This window comes from Schistocerca piceifrons, chromosome 4 (genome assembly GCF_021461385.2).
Source record: "Schistocerca piceifrons isolate TAMUIC-IGC-003096 chromosome 4, iqSchPice1.1, whole genome shotgun sequence".
NCBI lineage: Eukaryota > Metazoa > Arthropoda > Insecta > Orthoptera > Acrididae > Schistocerca > Schistocerca piceifrons.
The window spans coordinates 606865724-606892667 of record NC_060141.1 but is presented as its reverse complement, the minus strand read 5'-3'; the positions used below and the strand labels follow the sequence as shown (position 1 = coordinate 606892667).

The following is a 26944-nucleotide window of genomic DNA, read 5'->3' as shown; positions in this document are numbered from 1 at the left end:
ATTTTATGTAGTACAAGAAAGATTAACCCTGAAATATCAATAGAAATGAACATACAATAAAGTGACTCCATCATTTTACGATTGTAAACAGAGACAAGTGAAATGCACATTAACGATATAACCTAGCAATAAGTACTTGAATGATATTTCAAGTTCATTTAAAAATAGCTTATCTATACGTGATATTAATAAGGTGCGTGTAGTTTCTTTTGTACTGTCCATAAAGATTTTATGTACTCAGTCTTGTTTCCTGGGTGATGCTGCTGGAAAGGGCTTGGGTAAGTGAATACGCACAGGAACAATAAAAAACCATCATGAAGATGATTTGGTAAAACCTAGCAAGTATCGTTTCTTATTAAGATGTACAAACACAATCGGCCAGACTCATTATACAGGATCGTTGTCAATAAAATATATAAAAATAAGGACTTCATAACAATATTTAAATCATATGGCTATCTAAAACCCATAGCGTAAGGAAATAGCTCGGAAAATTATCCTCTACCAAACTTTCAAAATGCAAAATATCTCATGTGAAAATTTCTCTGGTATAAACTATACGACATAAAACGACGCAAAAAAATATTATTCCACAGCACATACATACAATAGCGAGATTTTAAAATAAAAATACCAATTCAGTGCATGATTAACTGAATACAAATGAAACAATGTATGTTTGTAAGTTATATCGCGTGCACTCATGTATGATGTCATCTAAGCCACAGTCAACAGTATCTAGTAGATTATGTTACGTGCTTAGAATGAAAATCAGGTTGCATATAGCTGGGCTCAAGACAGATGACGCAACGGCGTACGTATATCAAGTTAACGTCTACATATTGAGGTCTCTTGCATACCAGACGTATTCTAACTTTTTTACGTAATCTGTGGTCAGGAATCCTATGCAAGAGAGCTACTTCTGCTTCAGAATGGCGTAACACCCATTACCCAGTATGATGGCCTCATTAGAAAAGTACACTCATGTTTATAAAAAGCAGAACAACTTGAACAACTAGAGATAGGACCTTCATATACACAGGACATGTACATTAGTATGTTCTGCAGAAATGATTAACATTTCAGTCACCTCCGTTCATCATGTGTCCTGTTGGCTAGTACGCAGAGGGTCCGCCATGGGCCCTGATAACTCGTTCCATGGGCATTGGCGTCGACGCATATAAGGCGCGAATGACGTCCTATGGTGTAGCCGTCCATGCTGCATTCACCTGGTTTCAAAAGTTCCTCAGCGGTTACAGCGCTACACCCGTCGTTTCACCATACCCATATATTTTCGACTGGCGCCAAGTCTGGCGATCTGATGCGGCAGGGCTAAAGGCTGAAATCCTGTGACACCAAGAAGGCACGTGTTTGTACAGCAATAACTGCTCGTGCACTGTCTTGCTGAGAAATAGCATCTGAGGTGTTGTGCAGAAAGGGTGTGGCTACGGGTCGCATGATGTCATCCACGCACGTCACACTGGTCACAGTGCCCTGGACACGCACCAGCCGTGATTTGTGGTTGTGCTCAATGGCACTCTACGCTATAAGACCATGAGTTGGCGCTGTACGATTTGTGCGAATGCTGTCACTGTGATACCGCTCGCCCAACTTGCGGGGAATCAAAATGCGGCCAACATTTTCAAACATACAGAACTTTGATTCTTCCGGAAACACTATCACATGCCCTTCCTTTCCCCAGTGACGTCGTTTATATACCACTGCCGTCTAACGTGTTTCTGCACATTCGTCAAAGGTAAGCGAGAAGTGGACAACGTGCACGTGAACCATGTCGTAATATACGGCGACGCACTGTCACCTTTGATAGCGTAGGACGTGTTCCGCAATTGCACTGGAGCCGAGGAGGACGCAGATCTGCACTGTAATGCCGTCCGGATGATGTGTCGATCTCCTCGGGGGAGAGGGGGGGTGGGGGTGGACTGGCTAATGCTGCCTGACCCTCCTCGTCGTGTTCTGCGGCTTGCGCCTTGCCTGGACCATTACGCACACGCCCTTTGCGCTGCCGAAACGCTTCGTCCCACACGAGCAGCAATTTCCCTGATGGATACATTATTCTTTCATGCCAATAATGCGCCCTCTATCAAACTGACTAATTGGATGGTATGATTCGCGAATACGTCTGCAAGGCATCGAGCACGTCTGCACCAGTCACACTGATACCTTCGGTTTCACGCGACAACGAGAGCAGCAGGTACATTTTACCGGCAGGTGGTGTTGCGCCGCGATATCGATGTTGATCCTGAACCCACGGGCCGACGTGGTTCAAATACTAATCATTGCTCCAGAACATACTAATGTACACGTCCTGTGAATACAAACGTCCTATCTCCTGTCGTTCAAGGTGTTCTGCTTTTTCTGAACATGAGTGCAGATACTCCTTTTGCATATTCAAGAAAATCTGTTCCTTAGCTCTCTTTCCTGTCAACCAGTCATTGCAGTTCGCATATGATGAGCAATCACCACTCCTGCAGTTCTGTGAATGGATTCGTGTCGCGATTTATGAGAGGATGCTAGTTGTTTATCATCCTCAATGTTGACATCATTTCAGAGTTAGTCTGCCGTGTTTCTAAGAAAGACGTGGAGAACCAATCCGACGAGAAGATAAGAGAGGCACACAGTCACTGCAGGTGCTTTCCAGTGCCAGGATAGCGGTCGATAACCGGGAGCATGTGTCTTGTATGTTCCAGTATGCCCAATTAGCGACTTACTCATTAAGGTTATGTGAATATAGCCTTCTGCACAACTGACGCTGCTTTGTATAGACTGATAATTCTGCTAAACCAAGTTCAGTAGCACTTGAACTGGCCTGTTCAATGATGCAAAATGAATGACAACAATGTTTAAGACCTCCAGCAGCCGCCCCGATATACACTACTGGCCATTAAAATTGCTACACCAAGAAGGAATGCAGATGATAAGCGGGTATTCATTGGACAAATATATTATAGTACAATTGACATCTGATTACTTTTCCACGCAATTTTGGTGCATAGATCCTGAGAAATCAGTACCTATGGCCTTGATACGTCTGGGTATTGAGTCAAACAGAGCTTGGATGGCGTGTACAGGTACAGCTGCCCATGCAGCTTCAACACAATACCACAGTTCATCAAGAGTAGTGACTGGCGTATTCTGACGAGCCAGTTGCTTGGCCACCATTGACCAGACGTTTTCAATTGGTGGGAGATCTGAAGAATGTGTTGGCCAAGGCAGCAGTCGAGCATTTTCTGTATCCAGAAAGGCCCGTACAGGACCTGCAACATGCGGTCGTGCATTATCCTGCTGAAATGTAGGGTTTCGCAGGGATCGAATGAAGGGTAGAGCCACGGGTCGTAACACATCTGAAATGTAACGTCCACTGTTCACGGTGCCGTCAATGCGAGCAAGAGGTGACCGTGACGTGTAACCAATGACACCCCACACAATCACGCAGTGTGATACGCCAGTATGGCGATGACGAATACACGCTTCCAATGACCATTCACTGCGATGCAGCGTCAATGGTAACCGCAGCCATGGTCTCCGAGCTGATAGTCCATGCTGCTGCAAACGTCGTCGAACTGTTCGTACAGATGATTGTTGTCTTGCAAAAGTCCCCATCTGTTGACTCAGGGATCGAGACGTGGCTGCACGATCTGTTACAGTCATCCGAATAAGATGCCTGTAATCTCGACTGCTAGTGATACGAGGCCGTTGGGATCCAGCACGGCGTTCCGTATTACCCTCCTGAATGCACCGATTCCAAATTCTGCTAACAGTCACTGGATCTCGACCAACACGAGCAGTAATGTCGATATACGATGAACCGCAGTCTCGATAGGCTACAATCCGACCTTTACCAAAGCCGGAAACGTGATGGTACGCATTTCTCCTCCTTACACGAGGCATCACAACAACGTTTCACCAGGCAACGCCGGTCAACTGCTGTTTGTGTATGAGAAATCGGTTGGAAACTTTCCTCTTGTCAGCACGTTGTAGGTGTCGCCACCGGCGCCAGCCTTGTGTGAATGCTCTGAAAAGCTAATCCTTTGCATATCACAGCATCGTCTTCCTGTCGGTTAAATGTCGCGTCTCTAGCACGTCATCTTCGTGGTGTAGCAGTTTTAATGGCCGATAGTGTAGTAACTGTTGTGTCTAGACAAGACAGCCTAGACACAATGAGAGGAAGCCGAAAGGCACGCTCTAAGCCAAAGCAGGGTGCGTGAGGTCTGAAACAGGATACGTAATGAATGCTATAAAGAAAAGTACGTAGCTTCTGGACTACTTAACTTTAATCCATCCTTTTGGTACATCTGGAGATTGTGGCGATACAAGTGAGACTCTTTAGATACATGCAATGTTACTAATGGCGCCTTGCTAGGTCGTAGCCATTGACTTAGCTGAAGGCTATTCTAACTATTGGCTCGGCTAATGAGCAATGCTTCGTCCATGTAGTCGCTAGCAAAGTCGTCCGTACAACTGGGGCGAGTGCTAGTCCGTATCTCGAGACCTGCCTTGTGGTGGCGCTCGGTCTGCGATTTAAAGCTACCACCTAGCAAGTGTAGTGTCTGGCGGTGACACCACAGTAACATGGTGACGTCTTGTGTTATGTGTGTCAATGAGGAATAAATAAATTAAGGAGTGTTTGAACATGAGCGTCTTTATAATGTGCTTTCACGAAACTTTGTTACATTCGTGTCGTAATTCATACCGTACGTGCTGATTAGCTTCACGCAAGGCGTACGCGTGGCTTGAAGTTTGCAGCATTACAGCCGAGACGTAAACATCCTTACCCCCATATGCGTCCGCAAGAGGCAGAAAGCTAAAGGGGCACTTGCTTCCTTGGAATGTGGGATACATACTTATTTTTTCATTACAGAATTCTCATACTTTTCTAGAAGTGATTTCCAGCGTTTCGATGAACCCTCTTGTTTATCCTGCGGCAGCATTTGTGGATAATCGCAGTGAGATGATGCTACAGTAATTAGAAGCTCTTTTTATAAAGCGTAACATCAGACACTTTGTTATGGATTATGGAGCACGGGCTTCATTCCTTTTGAATCGTTCTCCCCTCCGTAATAATGCGCACGCTGCTGTACTGCGGATGAGATGAAGGCGGAAAAAAGCCACTCTCGTGCGCCGTGCCGATTTCCGTTATGGGCTTCTTCGATGTACTGCGCCAAACTGGCTGGGAGCCGTATCCCAACTGTAGCGGAATGAAGTTTCCCCTCACACTTTCCAACTATAGCTAAGCGCACAGCTCCGTGACCATTGTATGGTTAGACAGAACTCCAGGTGGGATATCTTGCGCACTACGCTATTCCTAGTGACCGTTATTGCAGAAGCTTTGTTCTCATTACCACGAGAAGACCTCCAAGGGCATATTTCGACATTTTTGTTTGATTTTTGGCTTTAGAAACGTGCCCATGCAGCCATCTCAACACTGTAAATATTTGACTACAGTTTGTTTTTATGGCTCAGATTGTACATCAGTTTAAGCCGTGCCCTGCTACGAAGTTATATTGGTTTAACAATGGACAGCTTCCGTCTAGGGTTGCCATCCGTCACGAGATATCGAGACCGTCGCCGTTATGAACCCTCTTATGCCTACATCCCTAAAAGATCAAATTTTGTTCCGATTTTGTAAACTACTGTTGAGAGATTGGCTCATGATCTGAACCAACACCATTTTGGAGCAATCTGTAAATGCAGCCTCAGCCAGTGTTATTTTTGTCAACCAGTTTATGTTGAGAAGGTCGTCCCATGGATGGTGTTGCATGTTGAATATCCTGTGTCAACGATGCAAGCACCTCGTAAGTATAGAGCAGTCATTCGCGAAAATAACAGGCTTCTCCAGTACTAGCGAGCTGACACTATTTAAGAAGCGCCACGCGGAAGAATCGCGCAGTTCCCATTGAAGAGCGATCTGGTAAGGCGGCCCTTTCTAAGTGTAATAAGTAACACGAGAGTAAGGTAGTAATATTTGAAGTGATTACTGCAGGTATGTATGGCGTGAAATGTATAGCGACGTGTATTTTGATGACTGAAGTGTTTAGCGTTTAAGAAACTCATCATATCATAGCTTACGAAAATGGCTAGGGATGGAAAGACAAAGTGTCGGTTTTCGGATGATTACACAAACTAATGCTCTGTTGTCAAGAAAGGACGCACGATACGGATCAGGAAGCGGTGTGTAAGATTTGTAGGTATTTTATCACAGTAACTCACGGAGGTAAGGTTGATGTGACGCATCACATTTCTACGAAGAATAATGACAACATATTCGCGGTAGCATCGACATCAAAACCTATTTCTACATTCATGATTAAAGAGAATAACGAGGAAGAATCGCTACCGCTGAACTAACAGCAGGCCGGCCGCGGTGGTCTAGCGGTTCTAGGCGCTCAGTCCGGAGCCGCGCGACTGCTACGGTCGCAGGTTCGAATCCTGCCTCGGGCATGGATGTGTGTGATGTCCTTAGGTTAGTTAGGTTTAAGTAGTTCTAAGTTCTAGGGGACTGATGACCACAGATGTTAAGTCCCATAGTGCTCAGAGCCATTTGAACCATTTGAACTAATAGCACTTGTATAAACTTTTCAAGTACCATCACTCCTTCAGTTCTCTTAACTATACCGTAGAACGGAATGCCGCAAAGTGTCCTGACTCCATAGTCGGTGCAAACCAGTCTACAAGCAGGACCAAAGCCACAGCGATTATTAAAAATGTTCTCTAAACACACTCCGTAACCGAATGCATAAAACAATTACAAGAAATTTTGCTTTACGGCATAGTGACCGACGCATCGAATAACAAGGCTGAAGATATGTTTCTTTAGTTGCCCGGTACTTCACTGTAACTGACTGAATCTAACAGAAGCTGTTGTAGTTTGATTCGCTGAATAACGAAACATCGGAGACAACTGCAAAGTTCATCGGCGCTGCCAGAGGAATGTGTTCACCAAATTAAAGGAGCACTATGAAAAATGTAGAAGGAATCGGATGCCTTGCTCGTATTCCCCACAATACTATATCAAGCGCTGCTAGAGTCTTAACTGTCGACGTTGAAATAATCGTCACGAAAATATTTCGATTTCAGTACATGCGGTAAGGACAGAGTTCTGATTACACGTTGATATCAGTCATCAGACACTTCTATTTCACTCAAAAACGAGATGTTTGTCGTTAATGTCCGTAGCTGAGAAAATTCTTGAGCTTTGGATTCCATTAAAACAAGTTTTTGACGCCGCAGTCAGGCCGCCTAAAGTAAATCAGATTTTTCTGCAATCACATCACTAATATTTACTTAATGTTTCTGCAGTCAGACTTGGCTCTGAAATAATACAAAAGGCCTGGAGAAGAATAAAGTCTCACTAAGTGAAATAAGAAATCTATTAATCGACACTCAAAGATGTCTGAATGAAAGGAAGATTGCCAGTTTTATTGCCATGCAAACCAAGATGAATTAGAACAAATGAAAGAATGAAAACTCTAGACAAGAAATAATCAAATGTTGATGATGTTAGGACAGCAAACAGCCACAAATTTGCTTTCAGTTTCTTTATTCAAAGGCTACCGTTATCGGTTTCGAATCGTTGTGATCCATCCTCAGACGGTTTACATGCTTTCTTTATGACATGTGGTGTGTTTTTTACAGATTAATTGTCGTGAAACCGTCTGAGGATGAATCACAACGATTCGAAACCGATAAAGGTAGCCTTTGAATAAAGGGACTGAAAGTAAATTTGTGGCTGGTTGCTGTCCTAAATCCATCAACATTTGTCTTCAAACAACAGCCACGGTCTCCATCATGTCATCATATGACAAAATTGCAAGAAATAATCAATTTGATTTCCAAATCCGAGGAAGAGACAATGGCTTTTTGTACCGTAGCATTTGATTACTTAGAGAAATGAACTGTTTCTTTTAATAAATACCAAGTATTTGATTGGACGACACTATCTGAAACTCCTGATTGCGTAATCATTGAAAAAACGATTATATTCCTGACTAAAATGGTTCGAAGATTTCAGGCAACATTTGTTTTCAGGAATATATATAAAGAGCTTTTCAGAAACTAAGCCTAACTCGGAAGAATGGAAGTCTAAACACTCCGTAGAAGGGAGGTGGATTTCCTTTCTTAAGGCCTGAACGCCAACCCCAACTGCTAAAATTATGCGGTATTTTGTTTTTCTATTCTCGCACACAAAGCCACTGTGGAAAGATTACTTTAGTTGATTCCAACCCAGTGGACTGATGGAAGCAATCGACGGCTGCCTGTTTAACTACAAGCTGGTTTGCACGGAGTTTTATAAATATGCAAAGGGAAAAAAGACCTGTTGAAAAAGCTGAAAATAAGTGAACTCTACCGCAAAATGTTCCGTATGATTATTTTCTAAATAAGAAATAATTATAATAAATAAATGTTTTTAACTTCATTTCAACACCCTCATTTCAGTGTGTCCCGACGAGGTAATAGCTACAGACGACAACCCTAAGTTCGACGTAAAACAAGTTTTGCATCCACAGTATTCTGAAAACAAGACGAAGATGGAAGAGAGAACGCACAGAGGAATTATGCTTTAAAAATTCTACTCGTAACACAATACGAAATGATAAATCAGGTACATATTTGGGATATTCCTGATTTCGCCACTTCATAATGCTGGAAGGAAGTGAAGCAGCTTAAGAAAGCTTGGTAAGTTAGTTTAGCGTATTTTGTTTATTTGTTATACTACCTGAAGACTTCTCCAGCAGCCTTTTCTCTTTTGTAAAATCATTCAATTCCGATATTCTCGATTTGGATTTGGGGGACTAAGGCTAGTAATATAAGTTGTGTTTCAAGGATTTTCTCAAATCATAATACTTATTAAGTTTACTCTGCAATTATCTACATGTATCTGACTTCTGTATGTGCAATGATTTGAAGTGACCATGTTTCTGGGTGTCGAAACTGGGATAATTTTTATAACTGCTTATTGCTGGGAAAACAACGACGCTCTGTAACTGCTATACATTAGTAAATCTTACAAAGAAATGAATAGTAGCACCCAGTGACAATATAACAAGATAATATAAAACATGGGCACATCTTTGCTACTGTATAGTTTTATAATGGTTTTAGATCTTTAAAGTCAGTGAACAGGACCAACACTTTCTTAATATTAACTAAGCACAGCTTTTACCAGTGCGTTGTTCATGCTGCCATATTGATGTAATGTATAAATTTGATTCAATAGATGTTTGCCTCCCTTTGAGTTCAAAAAGTCGTAGATTTCTCAGATGTCCATATTCATCAAAGAAAGGCCCAACTGAAACATTTGAACAATTACAGAAACAGAAAAATTATATGTTGAAACCTCACATGACAGGGAATTGCTTTGCTTTCTAAAAACCAGAACGTTCAGGCTTTCTGGCAGAACCTAAAGGCGGCAAGGGAAGTAGACTCCAAAAAACGTAACTATCCCGGCCAGGAATTTCTGGTCACTTTAACTGGATAGGTACCAGGTTTCGTCGTACTGAAACTACTCACAAGAAATTTAATATGCTGTGAAACGTGTACTTGATAATTTGTAGCTCCGCAAAGCTAAGTGTTTCCGAGCCAAAGAGGCCAAAAACATTATAATATTGATAACTTCTCATCTGAACCAGCACCGAAGTGTGACTTTTGTGCTACTAGAGAACAAACAGCTGTAAATCTAACTATCACTGATATTACTGATAAACATACAGACTTTTTCCTGATGTGGAAAAGGCACTATTAACTGGTGTTGCTTTGCCTGCTACTACATGCAAAATTCATTGATCCTTCAGTACCCTAGGAAAAGTAAAAGTGCGGTTGCGTTCTAAAAAAACAGGTTATGTGAGTTGTACATGCCTAGCGTTCACAGAAGAAAAGTGGTTGGACAGTCTGATTTTACTAATTTTGTTACTGATAAATATGGGCAACAGCCTCGGCGTTTGTTACTCGCCTTCAAATAAGATCAGTTCTATTATACTTTGTGTTGTTTCATATCACATAATTAATGAATAGAAGAGATATGACCTTCAAAGCATTTCCTAACATCTAATTCCATGTCCCGTGTCGCATTGTGTTTTGTTTTTCTAACTCTTCGGGAAGTTGGAATTCTACGTGACCTCCTCGCGCCGTGAATATCTTCGTTACCATTTGTCACTAAATGCTTCATTAGTTTGAATGTTGTGGCTCTCTGCAGTTGAAAACATGACGTCATAGTCACCAAGGCTAACAGAGACTACCAGCTTGTACCGATACGTATTGAGCAGAACTTGGAAGCAAAAATTTTGCTGCTACAGGGAGAGATACGTACGCATCAGTTGCTTGTATTAAATCTTGTGCTTTTATTGTTTTGATTATAAGAAATTATGTTTTTAAAACTTGAAATTGAAAACAGCATTTTGTGAATAATAATTTCGCATTCTAAATTTTATCACATGATTTTAAAATAAAAATTTTGATTCTTATGGCTAGGCGAGGGTGGGGATGGGGTTGGAGGAGGTGCTTGTATGGTTAAGGAGGTGCGTTGCGGCATCTAATATTTTAGAAATTAAGCATTTGTGGGCAGTAATCTAAGACAATACAATAAATGATGAACATTTCTGATACACTGCCATTTAGCAACCGCCCAAAAATGAAGTACGTTAATCGCAAACACATCAGTAACCCACCAGGAGCGATTTCCGATGAATTTAAGAGCCAGTCACGTTCCACGTAATGAGCACAATGGCCAATTGTGAGACAGTTAAAGAATGTCAGAGAAAGTTATTGGGTCAACTGACGTCAAGGAATTACTGAACGCCAATAAACGGATCCATATGATTAGTTTAGTGCCTATACAGCGTTCATTTGAAATACGATTGGGGACAATCTGTGCACTAATTTCGGCGCCCTGACCTGTAAGATGCTTTGTTATCACGTCCTAGCCTGCCACCAAGCGACTGACATTCGGGAGGAATAGGGTACATTAGCAGCCCAGTAACCACGGTGCAAAACAATACACACGCCTCGGTAAGGCCGCGATCAATTCTCCGCTCAATTTGTCTGTTCTATTTCTAATGACCTCGACGTAAACAAGACGAAAAAATCAGACACTTCTTTCGTTTCGTCCCCTGTCACTCTGAAGGGACATAAGCTGTTTAGACGAGACTGTCTGTGTAGTTTGAACAAATCTCTAATCGAAAAGTATTTATAAATTAGTGCTCGTTGCCATTTTGGAACACGCAACAAAATAATCAGCTGCCCTAAATAACGTGACTTAGACGCCGTCCAGTTTTGTCGAGTCATTCATGCACACGCGTGGCAAAATGGTTCATGGACTTTTGAGAAACTGCATGGGGAACGCGCCTTATAACCTTGGGAAGTGGTTCAACAGTATGTGGTTTGCGTAAGTAAACTTGAACTTTTACGCGGCGCTATAAAATAAGTCACAAACTGACCGATCCGGTGAATGAGGAAGCGATTCATCGTACACACACAAACCAATCAGGTGGTCAGTGAAACATTTTTTGAATGAAACCGTGATAACTGCTGAACTGCAAAGCATATTCAGATAAAGGTCATGGACTTGGAATGATGAACAGCAAGCTGAAATTCAAGAAGTAGGAGAATACGGAATTACAAAATTTGAGACTGAATAAGATGTGGTGGAAATTCTCTGAGGCGCTGAAGAAAGCGCTAAGGGAAAGTATCGTGAGTAGTAAAAGAGAAATGTAATATGTCAAAGAAGAAAATAGTTAGGGCAGGACAAGAAATCATTCAAATATCGAAAGTGCAGACAAATAGTCTGTGCCTGACGTAGCGGTTACTAGAGCTTAGGGATGAATGCAGGAAATAAAAAAAAATCTTCCCAAAGGACAGGAAAGCAAGGGAGCAGATAGGACGGAAAGCACTAAAGGGAAGAAACAAAATTAGTGAAATGAATTGAGAAATGTCTTCCGAGTCGTCAGTGCGCCACTAGTCGAGACGCCTAGGTCACGGTAGCTAAGCAACGCTAGGCAAAGAGCTGCCACAAGATCTGGAATCGGTACAACCAAGAGCACGGCTTACCGTTGTTAACAGCAGGTACTACGAATGGTGTAATTCTGATTCTACGCAAGATACACATGGGATGTGGCCAACATTTGCACTGTGGAGCACGTATTTTAAGTGTAACTAAGATAAATGGGAGCAAGAAATAAAACGTAATATAAATAATGTTAACTGGAATACTCTGTTTCAAATTCTGAAGGTGGCAGGGGTAAAATACAGGGAGCGAAAGGCTATTTACAATTTGTACAGAAACCAGATGGCAGTTATAAGAGTCGAGGGGCATGAAAGGGATGCAGTGGTTGGGAAAGGAGTGAGACAGGGTTGTAGCCTCTCCCCGATGTTATTCAATCTGTATATTGAGCAAGCAGTAAAGGAAACAAAAGAAAAATTCGGAGTAGGTATTAAAATTCATGGAAAAGAAGTAAAAACTTTGAGGTTCGCCGATGACATTGTAATTCTGTCAGAGACAGCAAAGGACTTGGAAGAGCAGTTGAACGGAACGGACAGTGTCTTTAAAGGAGGATATAAGATGAACATCAACAAAAGCATAACGAGGATAATGAAATGTAGTCAAATTACGTCGGGTGATGCTGAGGGAATTAGATTAGGAAATGAGACACTTAAAGTAGTAAAGGAGTTTTGCTATTTAGGGAGTAAAATAACTGATGATGGTCGAAGTAGAGAGGATATAAAATGTAGACTGGCAATGGCAAGGAAAGCGTTTCTCAAGAAGAGAAATTTGTTAACATCGAGTATAGATTTAAGTGTCAGGAAGTCGTTTCTGAAAGTATTTGTATGGAGTGTAGCCATGTATGGAAGTGAAACATGGACGATAACTAGTTTGGACAAGAAGAGAATAGAAGCTTTCGAAATGTGGTGCTACAGAAGAATGCTAAAGATTAGGTGGGTAGATCACATAACTAATGAGGACGTGTTGAATACGATTGGGGAGAAGAGAAGTTTGTGGCACAACTTGACTAGAAGAAGGGATCGGTTGGTAGGACATGTTCTGAGGCATCAAGGGATCACCAGTTTAGTGCTGGAGGGCAGTGTGGAGGGTAAAAATCGTAGAGGGAGACCAAGAGATGAATACACTAAGCAGATTCAGAAGGATGTAGGTTGCAGTAGGTACTGGGAGATGAAGAAGCTTGCACAGGATAGAGTAGCATGGAGAGCTGCATCAAACCAGTCTCAGGACTGAAGACCACAACAACAACAAATAATCTTCAACAATGAAATCGGTCCCTTGTGTCAAATACCCAGAAAATATCTCTAATAACTTCAGAAATTTTGTCGGTGTAATTCTGGCTCCCCTATACGGTTTTAAGTATTTATTTAAGTGTGGGTGTAAACTTCAATATTGCACAATGAAGTCGTGGGTTTCAAGCATCAGTGTCTCAGAACATCGCTTCATGCAATCGACCACCTCTTTCGCAGTACACCAGTGATTTTCCTTGGTTGATTCCAGTATACCGCCATCAGAAACAGAACTCAACAATTTCGAGCAGAGGTACGTAAGCAGTTGTTCAGTTGGGGTGTGATCTGCACAGTACCCTGCAAATGGAAGGTGGACGGGGCGTGGGTTGGGGTGGGAAGTGAAGAAACTAATGTAATGATGTCAGCTGCATCGGGACTTCATGCAGAACCAGCGGCAACTAGTGAAAATTTGTGCTGAATTAGGATTCGAACACGGGATCTCCTGCTTACTAGGCAGTTACGTTAGCCACTGCGTCACTCACACACAATGTTTATCGTAACTGCACGTACTATCTTGGTACGCCCCTCAGTCGACCTAAATTTTCACCTGGCGCTGCCTGCCCGCAGTATCCGTGCTGGTCCTCCACTCTCGCTACTTTGAGATTCCCGCGGGAGGTCGAACATAATTGTGAATCCTCACTGGAGGTGGTGGATTCATTGCGTAAAGTCCTCAGCTGACATCAGTAGTTCCTTCCCTTTCCTTTCGTTTCGTTTCCCCCCAACACCTTCAATTTACCTAATACATTTCGAGCGCTGTCCAGCGCGTCGTGTGATACCTCCTGGTGGCACTCAAGGCACGTGACGTGGTAACAAAGATATGTAAATGGAGCAGACAGGGGCAGGGGTATCCCTAGCGAAGAAATGGGCTGCAAATGGGGAAATCCATTTAAGCGACTTCGACAAAAGGCAGATTATTATTACGTAGAGCCTGTGAACGAGTATTTCGAAAGCGGCGAAGCTGGTCAAATGTTCACTTGATGCTGTCATGAGCAGCTACGGAAAGAGGTAGAAGAACAGTGAAACTACCACTAGGCGCTAAATGGTTGCACGTCCACGACTCTTCACAGAACGTGGGTTGGTTCAAATGGCTCTGAGCACTATTGGACTTAACTTCTGAGGTCATCAGTCCCGTAGAACTTAGAACTACTTAAACCTAACTAACCTAAGGACATCACACACATCCATGCCCGGGCCGGCCGAAGTGGCCGTGCGGTTAAAGGCGCTGCAGTCTGGAACCGCAAGACCGCTACGGTCGCAGGTTCGAATCCTGCCTCGGGCATGGATGTTTCTGATGTCCTTAGTTAGGTTTAACTAGTTCTAAGTTCTAGGGGACTAATGACCTGAGCAGTTGAGTCCCATAGTGCTCAGAGCCATTTGAACATCCATGCCCGAGGCAGGATTCGAACCTGCGAACGTAGCGGTCGCGCGGTTCCAGACTGTAGTCCCTAGAACCTCTCGGCCATTCCGGTCGGCAGAGCGTGGGGTTTGGGGGCTTGTCTGCTCTCTGAAGTAGGACAGATTGTGATCTGTGGAATCTCGCCGAAAGAGTACAATACTGCTACTCGCACAAGTGTTTCGGAGCACACCGTCTATCGTACATTGTTCAACATGGAGCTCCGCAGCAGACCACCCCTATGTGTATACATATTGGCCTAAAGACATCGCCAGTTACGATTGTAGTGGGTATTGGACCATCGGAATTTGTCCTTCGATAAATGGAAACGTGCTGGCTCTTCTGGTGAATCACAGTTTTGCTACAATAGGTCTCTTTTCGACACCACAAACGCCGTCATCGATGTGAACGGGAACTCGAAACGTGCAGCGCAGCACGGACACAGTCTGGTGAGAACAATACAGGGTGATTCAAAAAGAATGCCACAACTTTAGGAATTAAAACTCTTCAAGGACAAAAGGCAGGGTTAAGCACTATCTGTCGGCGAATTAAGGGAGCTATAAAGTTTCATTTAGTTGTACATTTGTTCACTTGAGGCGCTGTTGACTAGGCGTCAGCATCAGTTGATGCTAAGATGGCGACCGCTCAACAGAAAGCTTTTTGTGTTATTGAGTACGGCAGAAGTGAATCGACGACAGTTGTTCAGCGTGCATTTCGAACGAAGTATGGTGTTAAACCTCCTGATAGGTGGTGTATTAAACGTTGGTATAAACAGTTTACAGAGGATGGGTGTTTGTGCAAAGGGAAGGCGATGGATCGGCCGCCAGGCAGCCCGTGATAGAGCACTTCATCACTGGCCTCCAAGAAGCCCTGATCTTACCCCCTGCGATTTTTTCTTATGGGGGTATGTTAAGGATATGGTGTTTCGGCCACCTCTCCCAGCCACCATTGATGATTTGAAACGAGAAATAACAGCAGCTATCCAAACTGTTACGCCTGATGTGCTACAGAGAGTGTGGAACGAGTTGGAGTATCGGGTTGATATTGCTCGAGTGTCTGGAGGGGGCCATATTGAACATCTCTGAACTTGTTTTTGAGTGAAAAAAAACCTTTTTAAATACTCTTTGTAATGATGTATAACAGAAGGTTATATTATGTTTCTTTCATTAAATACACATTTTGAAAGTTGTATTCTTTTTGAATCACCCTGTATTCTTCTGCGCTTGCATGGGACCTGTGGTAGTACTCGAAGATTCGCTGACTGCTGCGAACCACCGCACCCTTTCACGTTCGGTATCTTCCCCGACGGAGATGTAATCTTTCAGAAGTGAAATTGTCTGTGGCTCGGAGCCAGAACCGTGCTAGCTGCAGTGGTTTTAGGATCATTAGTGATGTCTCGGTGACCAAATCTAAATCCCATGGAACTCACCTGGGTCGCTATCGGGAACCATCACCGCGCACGCAAATCAACGGCACCTTACTTACGCGAATTACGTGTCCTGCGCGTGGACATCTAACGCTGCATACTTCCACAGACCTACCAACAAACAGTCAGTTCTCTGGTACACAGAAGCGGTGATGTATTTCGTTCTAAAAACGGACGAGCAAGCTACTAAGGAGGTGGACATAATGTTATGGCTCATCAGTTATCTGTCACGGTTGCATATTCCGCATCATATTTGTCCTTTCGTACATGTCCGAATGAACAGACACCACGCTTTCATATAATGACTGTAATCGAGTGTTTTCTTTACAAACAGTAGCTGTCTCTCAGGTGTCTTACGTAAATATTTAATCAGTATAATAAAAAAATGGTTAATGCTCCCAACAAGAATCCATTTGGTTACTATGGAACGTAGCGTTTTGAATATCACACGTAGAAACCAATTCGTGATAACATGGTAAATTTTTTGAGGTCCGCTCGCTCTGACTGATTATTACCCTACTCGCCATTAAAACGGCTACACCATGAAGATGACATGCCACAGACGCCAAATTTAAGCGACAGGAAGGAGATGCTGTAATATGCAAATGATTAGCTTTTCAGAGCATTCACACAAGGTTGGCGCTGGTGGTACCACCTACAACGTGTTGACATGAGGAAACTTTCCAACCAATTTCTCACTTTGATAAAGGGCGGATTGTGGCCTATCGCGATTGCGGTTTATCGTATCACGACATTGCTGCTCGCGTTGGTCGAGATCCAATGATTGTTAGCAGAATAGGGTATCGGTGGGCACAGGAGGGTAATACGGAACGCCGTGCTGGATGCCAACGGCCTTGTATCACTAGCAGTCGAGATGATAGGCATCCTATTTGCAATGCTGTTAACGTATCGTGCAGCCACCTCTCGATCCCTGAGTCAACACATGGCGACGTTTGCAAGACAACAACCAACTGCACGAACAGTTCGACGACGTTTGCAGCAGCATGGACTATCAGCTCGGAGACCATAGCTGCGGTTACTCTTGACGCAGCATCACAGACAGGAGCGCCTGCGATAGTGTACTCAACAACGAACCTGGGTGCACGAATGGCAAAACGTCATTTTTTCGGATGAATCCAGGATGTGTTTACAGCATCACGACGGTTGCATCTGTGTTTGGCGACATCTCGGTGAACGCACATTGGAAGCGTGTATTCGTCATCGCCATACTGGCGTATCACCCGGCGTGATGGTATGGGGTGCCATTGGTTACACGTCTCGGTCACCTCTTGTTCGCATTGACGGCACTTTGAACAGTGGACGTTACATTTCAGATGTGTTACGACTCGTGGCTCTACCCTTCATTCGATCCCTGTGAAACCCTACAATTCAGCAGGATAATGCACGACCGCATGCTGCAGATCCTGTACGGGCCTCTCTGGATACAGAAAATGTTCGACTGCTGCCCTGGTCAGCACATTCTCCAGATCTCTCACCAATTTAAAACGTCTGTTCAATGGTGGCCGAGTAGCTGGCTCGTTACAATACGTCAGTCACTACTCTTGATGAACTTTGGTATCGTGTTGAAGCTGCATGGGCAGCTATACCTGTACACGCCATCTATGTTCTGTTTGACTCAATGCCCAGGCGTATCAAGGCCGTTATTACGGCCAGAGGTGGTTGTTCTGGGCACTGATTTCTCAGGATCTATGCACCTAAATTGCGTGGAAATGTAATCACGCGTCAGTTCTAGTACAATATATTTGTCCAATGAATACCCGTTTATGACTTACATTTCTTCTTGGTGTAGCAATTTTAATGGCCAGTAGTGTATATTCTCAACTGACATCGTTTCGACGTTGGTCCTTACGTGTGCGAATATCATCTGATATAAATCATTAACACTAAAAGCGCTCTCGTAAATACCATAGCTTGCACATTGTGAAAAATAATTCCGATTTTGAGTCACAGAGACGGATATTTTTAGTGGTGGTCTAAAGTATGGATTGACTGATAGCCTTACCTGAAACAATGCGTGGTGTGGGGTTTTTATGGCCAGCGTCTTTGACTCTTAGCGGTGGCGCCATCCTGGCCCGGAAACCGGAGTTAAAGGTGTAGAACGGCGGTCCGTCTGAGTTGGCACGAGGAGACGGCAGCCTTCTCCTGGGCAAGCTCAGTACGGATTGCGTGCGCATTTGTCTGGATAAAGGCATCATTGGACTTTATCTACATTTCCAGGTCGGCACTGCATATAGAGGTGTCGTGGAACTGTGACCTGAGGTTTTGTACGACGGTGGTACGCTGGGTGGCCTGTGGGCGGCAAACGATTACAGTTACGCTGTATAACGTGTGTCTACGTTTCTAGTTACGCAGCCTGTTGTTGGTACTGGTGCTGACAAGTCAGTATTCCGTTCACATTTTGCTGCTAATGGTTGTGATTACATCACGCTGCTGAATCTCTTAGGAGCACTTGTAATTCGTATGTTAGATCGAGCCGTTTCTCACTTCGTCATAACCTTTCTGATTATACGTGTCATATGCCACACGTGACAGGCGGCTGCGGAATGAGGTATTTCTGTGTGATATAAGCATTACAGTAACAAACATTCAAATGTATACGCACGTAGTAACTGGTATTTAAGTATGATGAAAGGGTATCCCTCTATTTAAGAAAAAAAAGAGCGTTGGTTTTTTACTCGTGCTGTTAGGACACGATGCTTGAGCTTACTTTCTTTCCAGGTGTGTTTGATACTTGTGTAAAGTTCTAGTGCTATATGACAAACTAAATTGTAATATGTTATCAGTCTGTTACTGTTTGGAAAAGTTGTTGTGTATGTAGCCGGTTTGAAGTTGCTGGGGCGCATGGATTGTCAACCAAACTGGGGTCAAATGAAATTTACTAGTCTTTCTCGAATGTTGGTAATGTAATGTAACCGTAACGGTTGTTAATGTTACCTCGTTGTGACAGTGTGTAGGATGCTTTCATTGCCTGGTGTGCGACGGGTGGAAATAAATTGTAAAGAATTCATTAATTACTATTTCATGATTAGCAGAAAACTGCGCCTGTTGCATTGAGTCGTGTAAGTAATTACTATTGTTTTACGGTTCTTCTGGTCAAGAACTTTCAGTACACTTTAACTGCATAAATAATCATTATCCTTTCCCAATGTTTTGGTTTAGTAATTTCAAGTAAATTAAAATTTTAGAAGAAAGTAATTACTTTCAGTTGCGTGTTACCACAAATTGTTTCATTGAAAGTTATTTGCTAAATATCCACTGCAACATATCATCCACAGAAGATGTGTCGAAAAACACAAGACTTTGATTAATGATTTAATAATTTGTAATCATTGGTAAATGTTTAGTTTTAATAAAAATATGAAACGTCAGAGCCCATTTCTAACACCCAGTGTTCGCTCCGTATATCCTTCTGGTGCACAGATGGTAGCAGGGTAAAAGTATCTGGTGTGGTAGGGTGGACTGACACTCTGTTCTTCAGATTGCTGTTCTTTGTGTTCTGTTTCAGTTGGGCTATGGCGACGCTGAGAGACCCTACATGCTTCCAGAGAGCTGAAATCTTGTACGAAATTCAAAAAAGAGACTATGGATTTACAAAGAACAGTGGATGAATTAGTGCAGCAATAACGACTTACCACTGAGTAATATATCACTTTCAAACTCCACCAAGATGAGTTAAGCCAGACCATTGGTGCATTGCGCTCTGCGCTTCAAGATTTTGAAGTACATAAAGAGTTCTTTTGCGAATGAAGACCTACTATTGGCCTACTTAGACGACTAGAGGCACTTTTTCAACATTATGAACACAGGTTAACGGATGAGGCAGGAGTGGCGGGAGATGACGTTTCTACATTACAACCACTAACGATAGAGATCGGTCAACGGTTAGTTAGGATAGGTGTGTATAAAAAGTTCCTAAAATGGAAAAATCTCAGATGTAAATATCGGAAAGTCAGGGGAAGGTGAGGATTAATTACACTGAGTCGCCTAATCCGTTACAGGAGTATATTCTAAGGTGTAAAAATTTTACGGATAACTCTCTTGTGCGAATAGTAGAGTTTTAGTATTATTGGTAGATGTCCAAGAATAGGACATATAATCACCTTGTCGGAGACGGAATTGTTACGGTTATTAGCCGCTGATTTGGAAGGAACCTTGAGAGAGTGGATATTAGAATCATTAGAAAACAATCATGGAATATATGAGTTGCGAAGGAACATTTGTAATAATGTGATACCACCGTGGGCCTTTCAAGACTCAGTATATGCACGATATGGAAAGAAATAGCTGTGGAAGGAATCCACTGACGCATACGAAACTAGAATTCGTAACACAGTAAAAGTATTATGCCTCCAGTACACGGAGACACAAATAATGAGCCCCATTTCGTTGCTATTAAATTGCAAGATAGAAACACAGTGGTTATCTGCACAGCACCTTCCACACCTCAACAACTTCATGAACTAGTACCCAAATACCGGCTACATCATACGTCGATGAAATGAGACAGGATTGTACCGGACACATTACACCAAATTATAATAGAGCGGCGGAACGGATTCTACACAGTTATACGAAACAAGTGCTGAGTTGTGGGGAAACGTTACAAGTGCGACGTAAGTGTGGATAAATGTGGACTTAATAAAGAGAGGCGTACTACAGATTGACGGTGGGAAACGAGGGCCGTTAGCAATATTATGAAACGTGCTTTAGTTGACCCAGGAAGTGCGATAACGCCGGTGAACGAATAATGGTACACATTAGGTGGACTGATAAGGTAAGAATTATGAGATTCTGCACAGAATCGTAAAGGAAAGAAATATGTGGAAAACATTGACAAGGAGAATGTACAGGGTGATAGAAAATCTGTTAGCCAGCCGAAGTGGCTGTGCTGTTAAAGGCGCTGCAGTCTAGAACCGCAAGACCGCTACGGTCGCAGGCTCGAATCCTGCCTCGGGCATGGATGTTTGTGATGTCCTTAGGTTAGTTAGGTTTAACTAGTTCTAAGTTCTAGGGGACTAATGACCTCAGCAGTTCAGTCCCATAGTGCTCAGAGCCATTTGAACCATTTTTTAGAAAATCTGTTAAGACATCAGGGAATAACTTTCATGGTAGTAGAGGGAGCTGTAGAGGGCAACCGCTGTAGGAAAAACAGAGCTCGAAATACATCCAACAAATAATTGAGGACGTAGGTTGCAAGTGCTACTCTGAGATGAAGACGGCAGAGGAGAGGAATCCCTGGCGGGTCGCATCAAACCAGTCCGAAAGCTGATGACTCAAAACAATAAAGAAAGTGCACATTGTAAGTGGCCTGGTGTGAGTAATGAAGCGAGAAACTACTCGATCTAACATACAAATGACAACTGCTGCTAAGAGAGCCAAGTGCGTCTTATGATCACAGCCGTTAGCAGCAAAAGTCAACAGAATACTGATTTGTCCTGGTCCCGGCAGAGGTTCGAGTCCTCCCTCGGGCATGGGTGTGTGTGTTTCTCCTTAGGATTATTTAGGTTAAGTAGTGTGTAAGCTTAGGGACTGATGACCTTAGCAGTTAAGTCCCATAAGATTTCACACACATTTGAACATTTGAACTGATTTGTCATCACTACTATCCATAATAAGCAGCGCAACTAGAAATGTAGTTATACAGCAGAAGTATAGGCGAAAAATGCACTGTTACACGTACGGCGCCTTAATCCTTTGCTGTCTTTAGGTCACCTAGCATACTACTGTTGTGCAAAACCCAACAGTCTCCACCACAGACCACAGCTACACGACATCTCCGTATGCATACGCGACCCTGGAATTTGGGTAAACACTGATCTGTCCCAAGGTCCAATGAGCGCCTTAAGCCAGATAAATTCTCACGAATTCCATCCAGAGCTTGGCCAATAAGAATCGGCTGTCTCATCATCCTAAGTCACACTGACCACCAATCTGCCCATCTAGTCCCGATTTCCGTCTCAGGATGGCGCCACAGACAAGCGTCAAAAACGCTGGTCATCACAAATTTGCCTTTCCACTGTACACATCTTTGGATGGGGATACGGAAAATTCATCGCATAGAGTATTCATAAAGTGAGTATTATTTTGAAATATGGCATCTGAAATAAACATAATGGGTATAGGAGAATGTATGTAACGACAGCAATAAATTAACACCGTTTTGTCTAGCCCCCCCAACTCTGAACAAACAATTGGTCGTTTAACTCACCCTCTTCTGTAGTTTTTCGGGCAGAGCAGGTTTCACTATGGACATTACCATGTTCATTATCTTCGGTGCGTTTAGAAAATGTATGGCTCTGATTCTCTTGGCATAAGCTGTCTGCAAAAAAAAAGACAGTCGCAGACGCATGTTAGTTTCAAGAGCTAAAGAAAATAATGAAATTAATACATAATTTCCACTTTATTGTTGCTGGTAAAATGAACATTCCGAAATGTTGTCAATTAAATACGTACCCTGGAAATCAGTTCAAGTGCCCGAAGGTCGCGAACCGTCAACTTGCTCAAGTGTCCAGTTGATACGTTCTGTAGGTCGATCAGGAAGATGTATCCAACGGAGTAGTCATATGACAGAACGAAATTCATTATCATGAGACTAGCCTTCACCACATGCACAGGGTTTAGATTAGTAGGGTCTGGGTCGGTACCGGCGAGGACTCCAACTCGATGAAACTGTGGTGTGAGGCGAGGCATCGTAGGTACTTTCCTGGAAACGAGTTGCTAGATATTATGCATAGAAGAAACTTAGGTGAAGCAGACATAATAAATCTCTTAAAATCTGCATAAATTGGTGCAAAGCAAATAATACCTCCGATAAATCGCACTGGTAAAGATAATTGAAAAAATAAATTGCAATAGTGATATCTGATGTAAATAAAGTAATTCATGTGCACTTTAATTCAGATTTTCCTCTTCACATATTTTACCGCGATCTGGGTGTCAGGTGAAGAGACTAAATTTGAGTCCAGAATACAAAAAAGAATGTATAGTATCAGTGAGACTAGATGGCTGTGATGCGCATTATAAGTCTGATGGAAAGCAACACCTTCCGTAAATTAGGCTTGGCCTCCCGATAACTTAACACGGATCATACAGCTGGGCACCTACGTTTGCCATGTGTCAACATCACGTGATCAGCGGCAGTAAACCGATGTGCCATCTTAGTGTATCTTAAACTGAAGGAAATTCACATCGGAAAGTGTTTACAAGAATATGGATATTTCGTTTAATGATGCCGATGATACAAGAGAAAGAACTACACTCCTGGAAATTGAAATAAGAACACCGTGAATTCATTGTCCCAGGAAGGGGAAGCTTTATTGACACATTCCTGGGGTCAGATACATCACATGATCACACTGACAGAACCACAGGCACATAGACACAGGCAACAGAGCATGCACAATGTCGGCACTAGTACAGTGTATATCCACCTTTCGCAGCAATGCAGGCTGCTATTCTCCCATGGAGACGATCGTAGAGATGCTGGATGTAGTCCTGTGGAACGGCTTGCCATGCCATTTCCACCTGGCGCCTCAGTTGGACCAGCGTTCGTGCTGCACGTGCAGACCGCGTGAGACGACGCTTCATCCAGTCCCAAACATGCTCAATGGGGGACAGATCCGGAGATCTTGCTGGCCAGGGTAGTTGACTTACACCTTCTAGAGCACGTTGGGTGGCACGGGATATATGCGGACGTGCATTGTCCTGTTGGAACAGCTAGTTCCCGTGCTGGTCTAGGAATGGTAGAACGATTGGTGCGATGACGGTTTGGATGTACCGTGCACTATTCAGTGTCCCCTCGACGATCACCAGTGGTGTACGGCCAGTGTAGGAGATCGCTCCCCACACCATGATGCCGGGTGTTGGCCCTGTGTGCCTCGGCCGTATGCAGTCCTGATTGTGGCGCTCACCTGCACGGCGCCAAACACGCATACGACCATCATTGGCACCAAGGCAGAAGCGACTCTCATCGCTGAAGGCGACACGTCTCCATTCGTCCCTCCATTCCCGCCTGTCGCGACACCACTGGAGGCGGGCTGCACGATGTTGGGGCGTGAGCGGAAGACGGCCTAACGGTGTGCGGGACCGTAGCCCAGCTTCATGGAGACGGTTGCGAATGGTCCTCGCCGATACCCCAGGAGCAACAGTGTCCCTAATTTGCTGGGAAGTGGCGGTGCGGTCCCCTACGGCACTGCGTAGGATCCTACGGTCTTGGCGTGCATCCGTGCGTCGCTGCGGTCCGGTCCCAGGTCGACGGGCACGTGCACCTTCCGCCGACCACTGGCGACAACATCGATGTACTGTGGAGACCTCACGCCCCCCGTGTTGAGCAATTCGGCGGTACGTCCACCCGGCCTCCTGCATGCCCACTATACGCCCTCCCTCAAAGTCCGTCAACTCCACATACGGTTCACGTCCACGCTGTCACGGCATGCTACCAGTGTTAAAGACTGCGATGGAGCTCCGTATGCCACGGCAAACTGGCTGACACTGACGGCGGCGGTGCACAAATGCTGCGCAGCTAGCGCCATTCGACGGCCAACACCGCGGTTCCTGGTGTGTCCGCTGTGCCGTGCGTGTGATCATTGCTTGTACAGCCCTCTCGCAGTGTCCAGAGCAAAGAATGGTGGGTCTGACACACCGGTGTCAATGTGTTCTCTTTTCCATTTCCAGGAGTGTAATAGGCTCTCATTAACAATTTAAAAATATATATTTGCTACAGAAATCTATTTCTGATTCGTATGAATCATAATATCTAGACCAATTTCAACAAAAACATCATTTGTAACTGATTTCTGTTCTTCACATGTGTTAAATGAAAAGACAATAATTTGTTACTAAACAAAATTCACGTCTGATTTTACCAAAAACGCTGAAAAAACTAAATTTTGTAGTGACTGCAACTGACGTTTGTGTTAGAGATCAGTATTTTAGAGTGAAAACGGCCTCAAATGTTATTTCCAATTACTTTATGGAAAATGACCCAAAAAACGATAGTTATATTTTATATTTTCGATTCAACAAAATAACACTTTCACAAGACATGGTAGCAATAGTTTAATTTACGATTGTTAGAATTTTAGGCACTGTGTATACGAAACAAAACGCTTATCCACAGTCACATGTTTCGTGACGTGCTATACTCAGACATAATCCTTTATATCCTCCGCAGTCACTAGATGGCCCGCACCTATTTCCTATAAATATCTACCACGTCAAACATTTATGTATTAATTTCTTTTTTCTTTTTCTTCTTTTCGAACTAACAAAAATAACAAGCAAAAGTATGAAATCCCTTAACCGAACATCTTCATATGAACATGCTAATGTTTTAAATCACTAAACGATATGTAACTTTCATTGGCGCGGTTTCGTTTTAGTATCTTACGCATAGTCTGAAGCTGATGAGCTGACTTTGCTAGCAGTCGATAAATTACGGGTACAAACAGTTGATGATTGAAGGCAGCATAAACAGTTTCACGAGATCCAAAGAATGAAAATAAATTCCATTACTGCACATGTACATATCTTAGAAATCTGAAAGGCGTCGTGCCCCAGTATGGTCTACAAACCTACCTGACGAAGCTGAAAATACCACATGGTGTAAAACAGCCTGAAATATCTGTCAACGAATCTTTGAATAAGAGAAACAATTATCTTGTTCTTGTCTTCAGCCTCTAGATGAAATAAACATAAGAAATTTTATAATTACCACAAACATAAAGAAACAGATCCCCTATTTTCGAAATAGAGAAAGGCACCGTAGAACACTATTAGAGCTGGACCATCAGCAACCGTCGGTACCTGGTGGAAACAGAAAATTTAGTTGTTTGTAGATTCCGTTTTCTGGCTAGTTACAAATTAGGAGCTTCTCAGCTCTGGAAATCGATATGGACAACGGTGAATCTAAGAAGAATGTTTATTAGTGTGGACTTAAAGAGTCGTTTGGCAGGCTGTTACTCATAATTTCAAGAGTACGTAACAAACCGTATACAGTGTAAGCACACTGTGAAAAACGTTAGGCATTCTGAAGGTTTGGAAATAAATATGTGGATGATTTCTCTCCTGAGTTTTACTTACGTGCACTTCAGAGCTGTAATAATGTCTTCCCCTAGTGGATCTCTGTTCATCAGTAGTTCGGGGAACCTCTTCTTCAGTGTGTAGCTGGCATCGAGTATCTGTTTGACCATCTCCGTCCTGCACTTACAGCTTATGTATAATCGTTCCAGCCGTTCATCATCTGTTGTGAAATAAAAAAAAAAATGAGAATCAGAAGACGATTTAATAAGGTGGTGCAGTCATCTGAGAAAGTTCCAAGTAGTCGCTCTAAGATTCCAGCAGATATTCCATGTTATTTACGAGAACGTATGGTCCATACAGACATGTAGTTCTGAAAGCAGGGATTCGTTACTGATTTTTACAGATAAGGAACTCACGGATGTGGAAAAGAAGTAGAATTGTGAAGTCAAAAGCAAGTTATGTTGTCGGAGCATGTTAATGGCGAACACTTTTGAGGGGAGGTAGATACACTAAAAGTAGCTACCGGCATAAGTATCGCAAAACAAGGGAGATTATGTATCATTTCATTACGTTTGCAATTAGAACGTCTATAGAAATTGAAGGAGGAATTAGTCCAAAATCTTTGCTGTCATGTGCTACATCATTTAAATTTGCTTGTAGTGCACAACTAAGATACACCACGCCTAGTCGTAAACACTTTTAAAATAGCAACCGAGCCATGTGTTCATTTAGAAGATGCAGTCAAATGAAGACGAGACAGCCGGCAGGTGTGGCTTTGCGGTTCT

General features: G+C 43.1%; 1 protein-coding gene across 1 annotated transcript in view; it reads right to left on the bottom strand.

Moving 5' to 3' along the window:
• Positions 1 to 26944, bottom strand: part of LOC124795150 (alpha-tocopherol transfer protein-like) — a 60947-nt gene that overhangs the window by 13062 nt on the left and 20941 nt on the right. Inside the window, exons 3-5 of the mRNA XM_047259035.1 lie at positions 26220 to 26379; positions 22593 to 22842; positions 22348 to 22458 (exon numbers count right to left, since the gene is read on the bottom strand). Coding sequence (XP_047114991.1) covers positions 22348 to 22458; positions 22593 to 22842; positions 26220 to 26379 — 521 coding nt within the window. The remainder of the gene's footprint in view (positions 1 to 22347; positions 22459 to 22592; positions 22843 to 26219; positions 26380 to 26944) is intronic.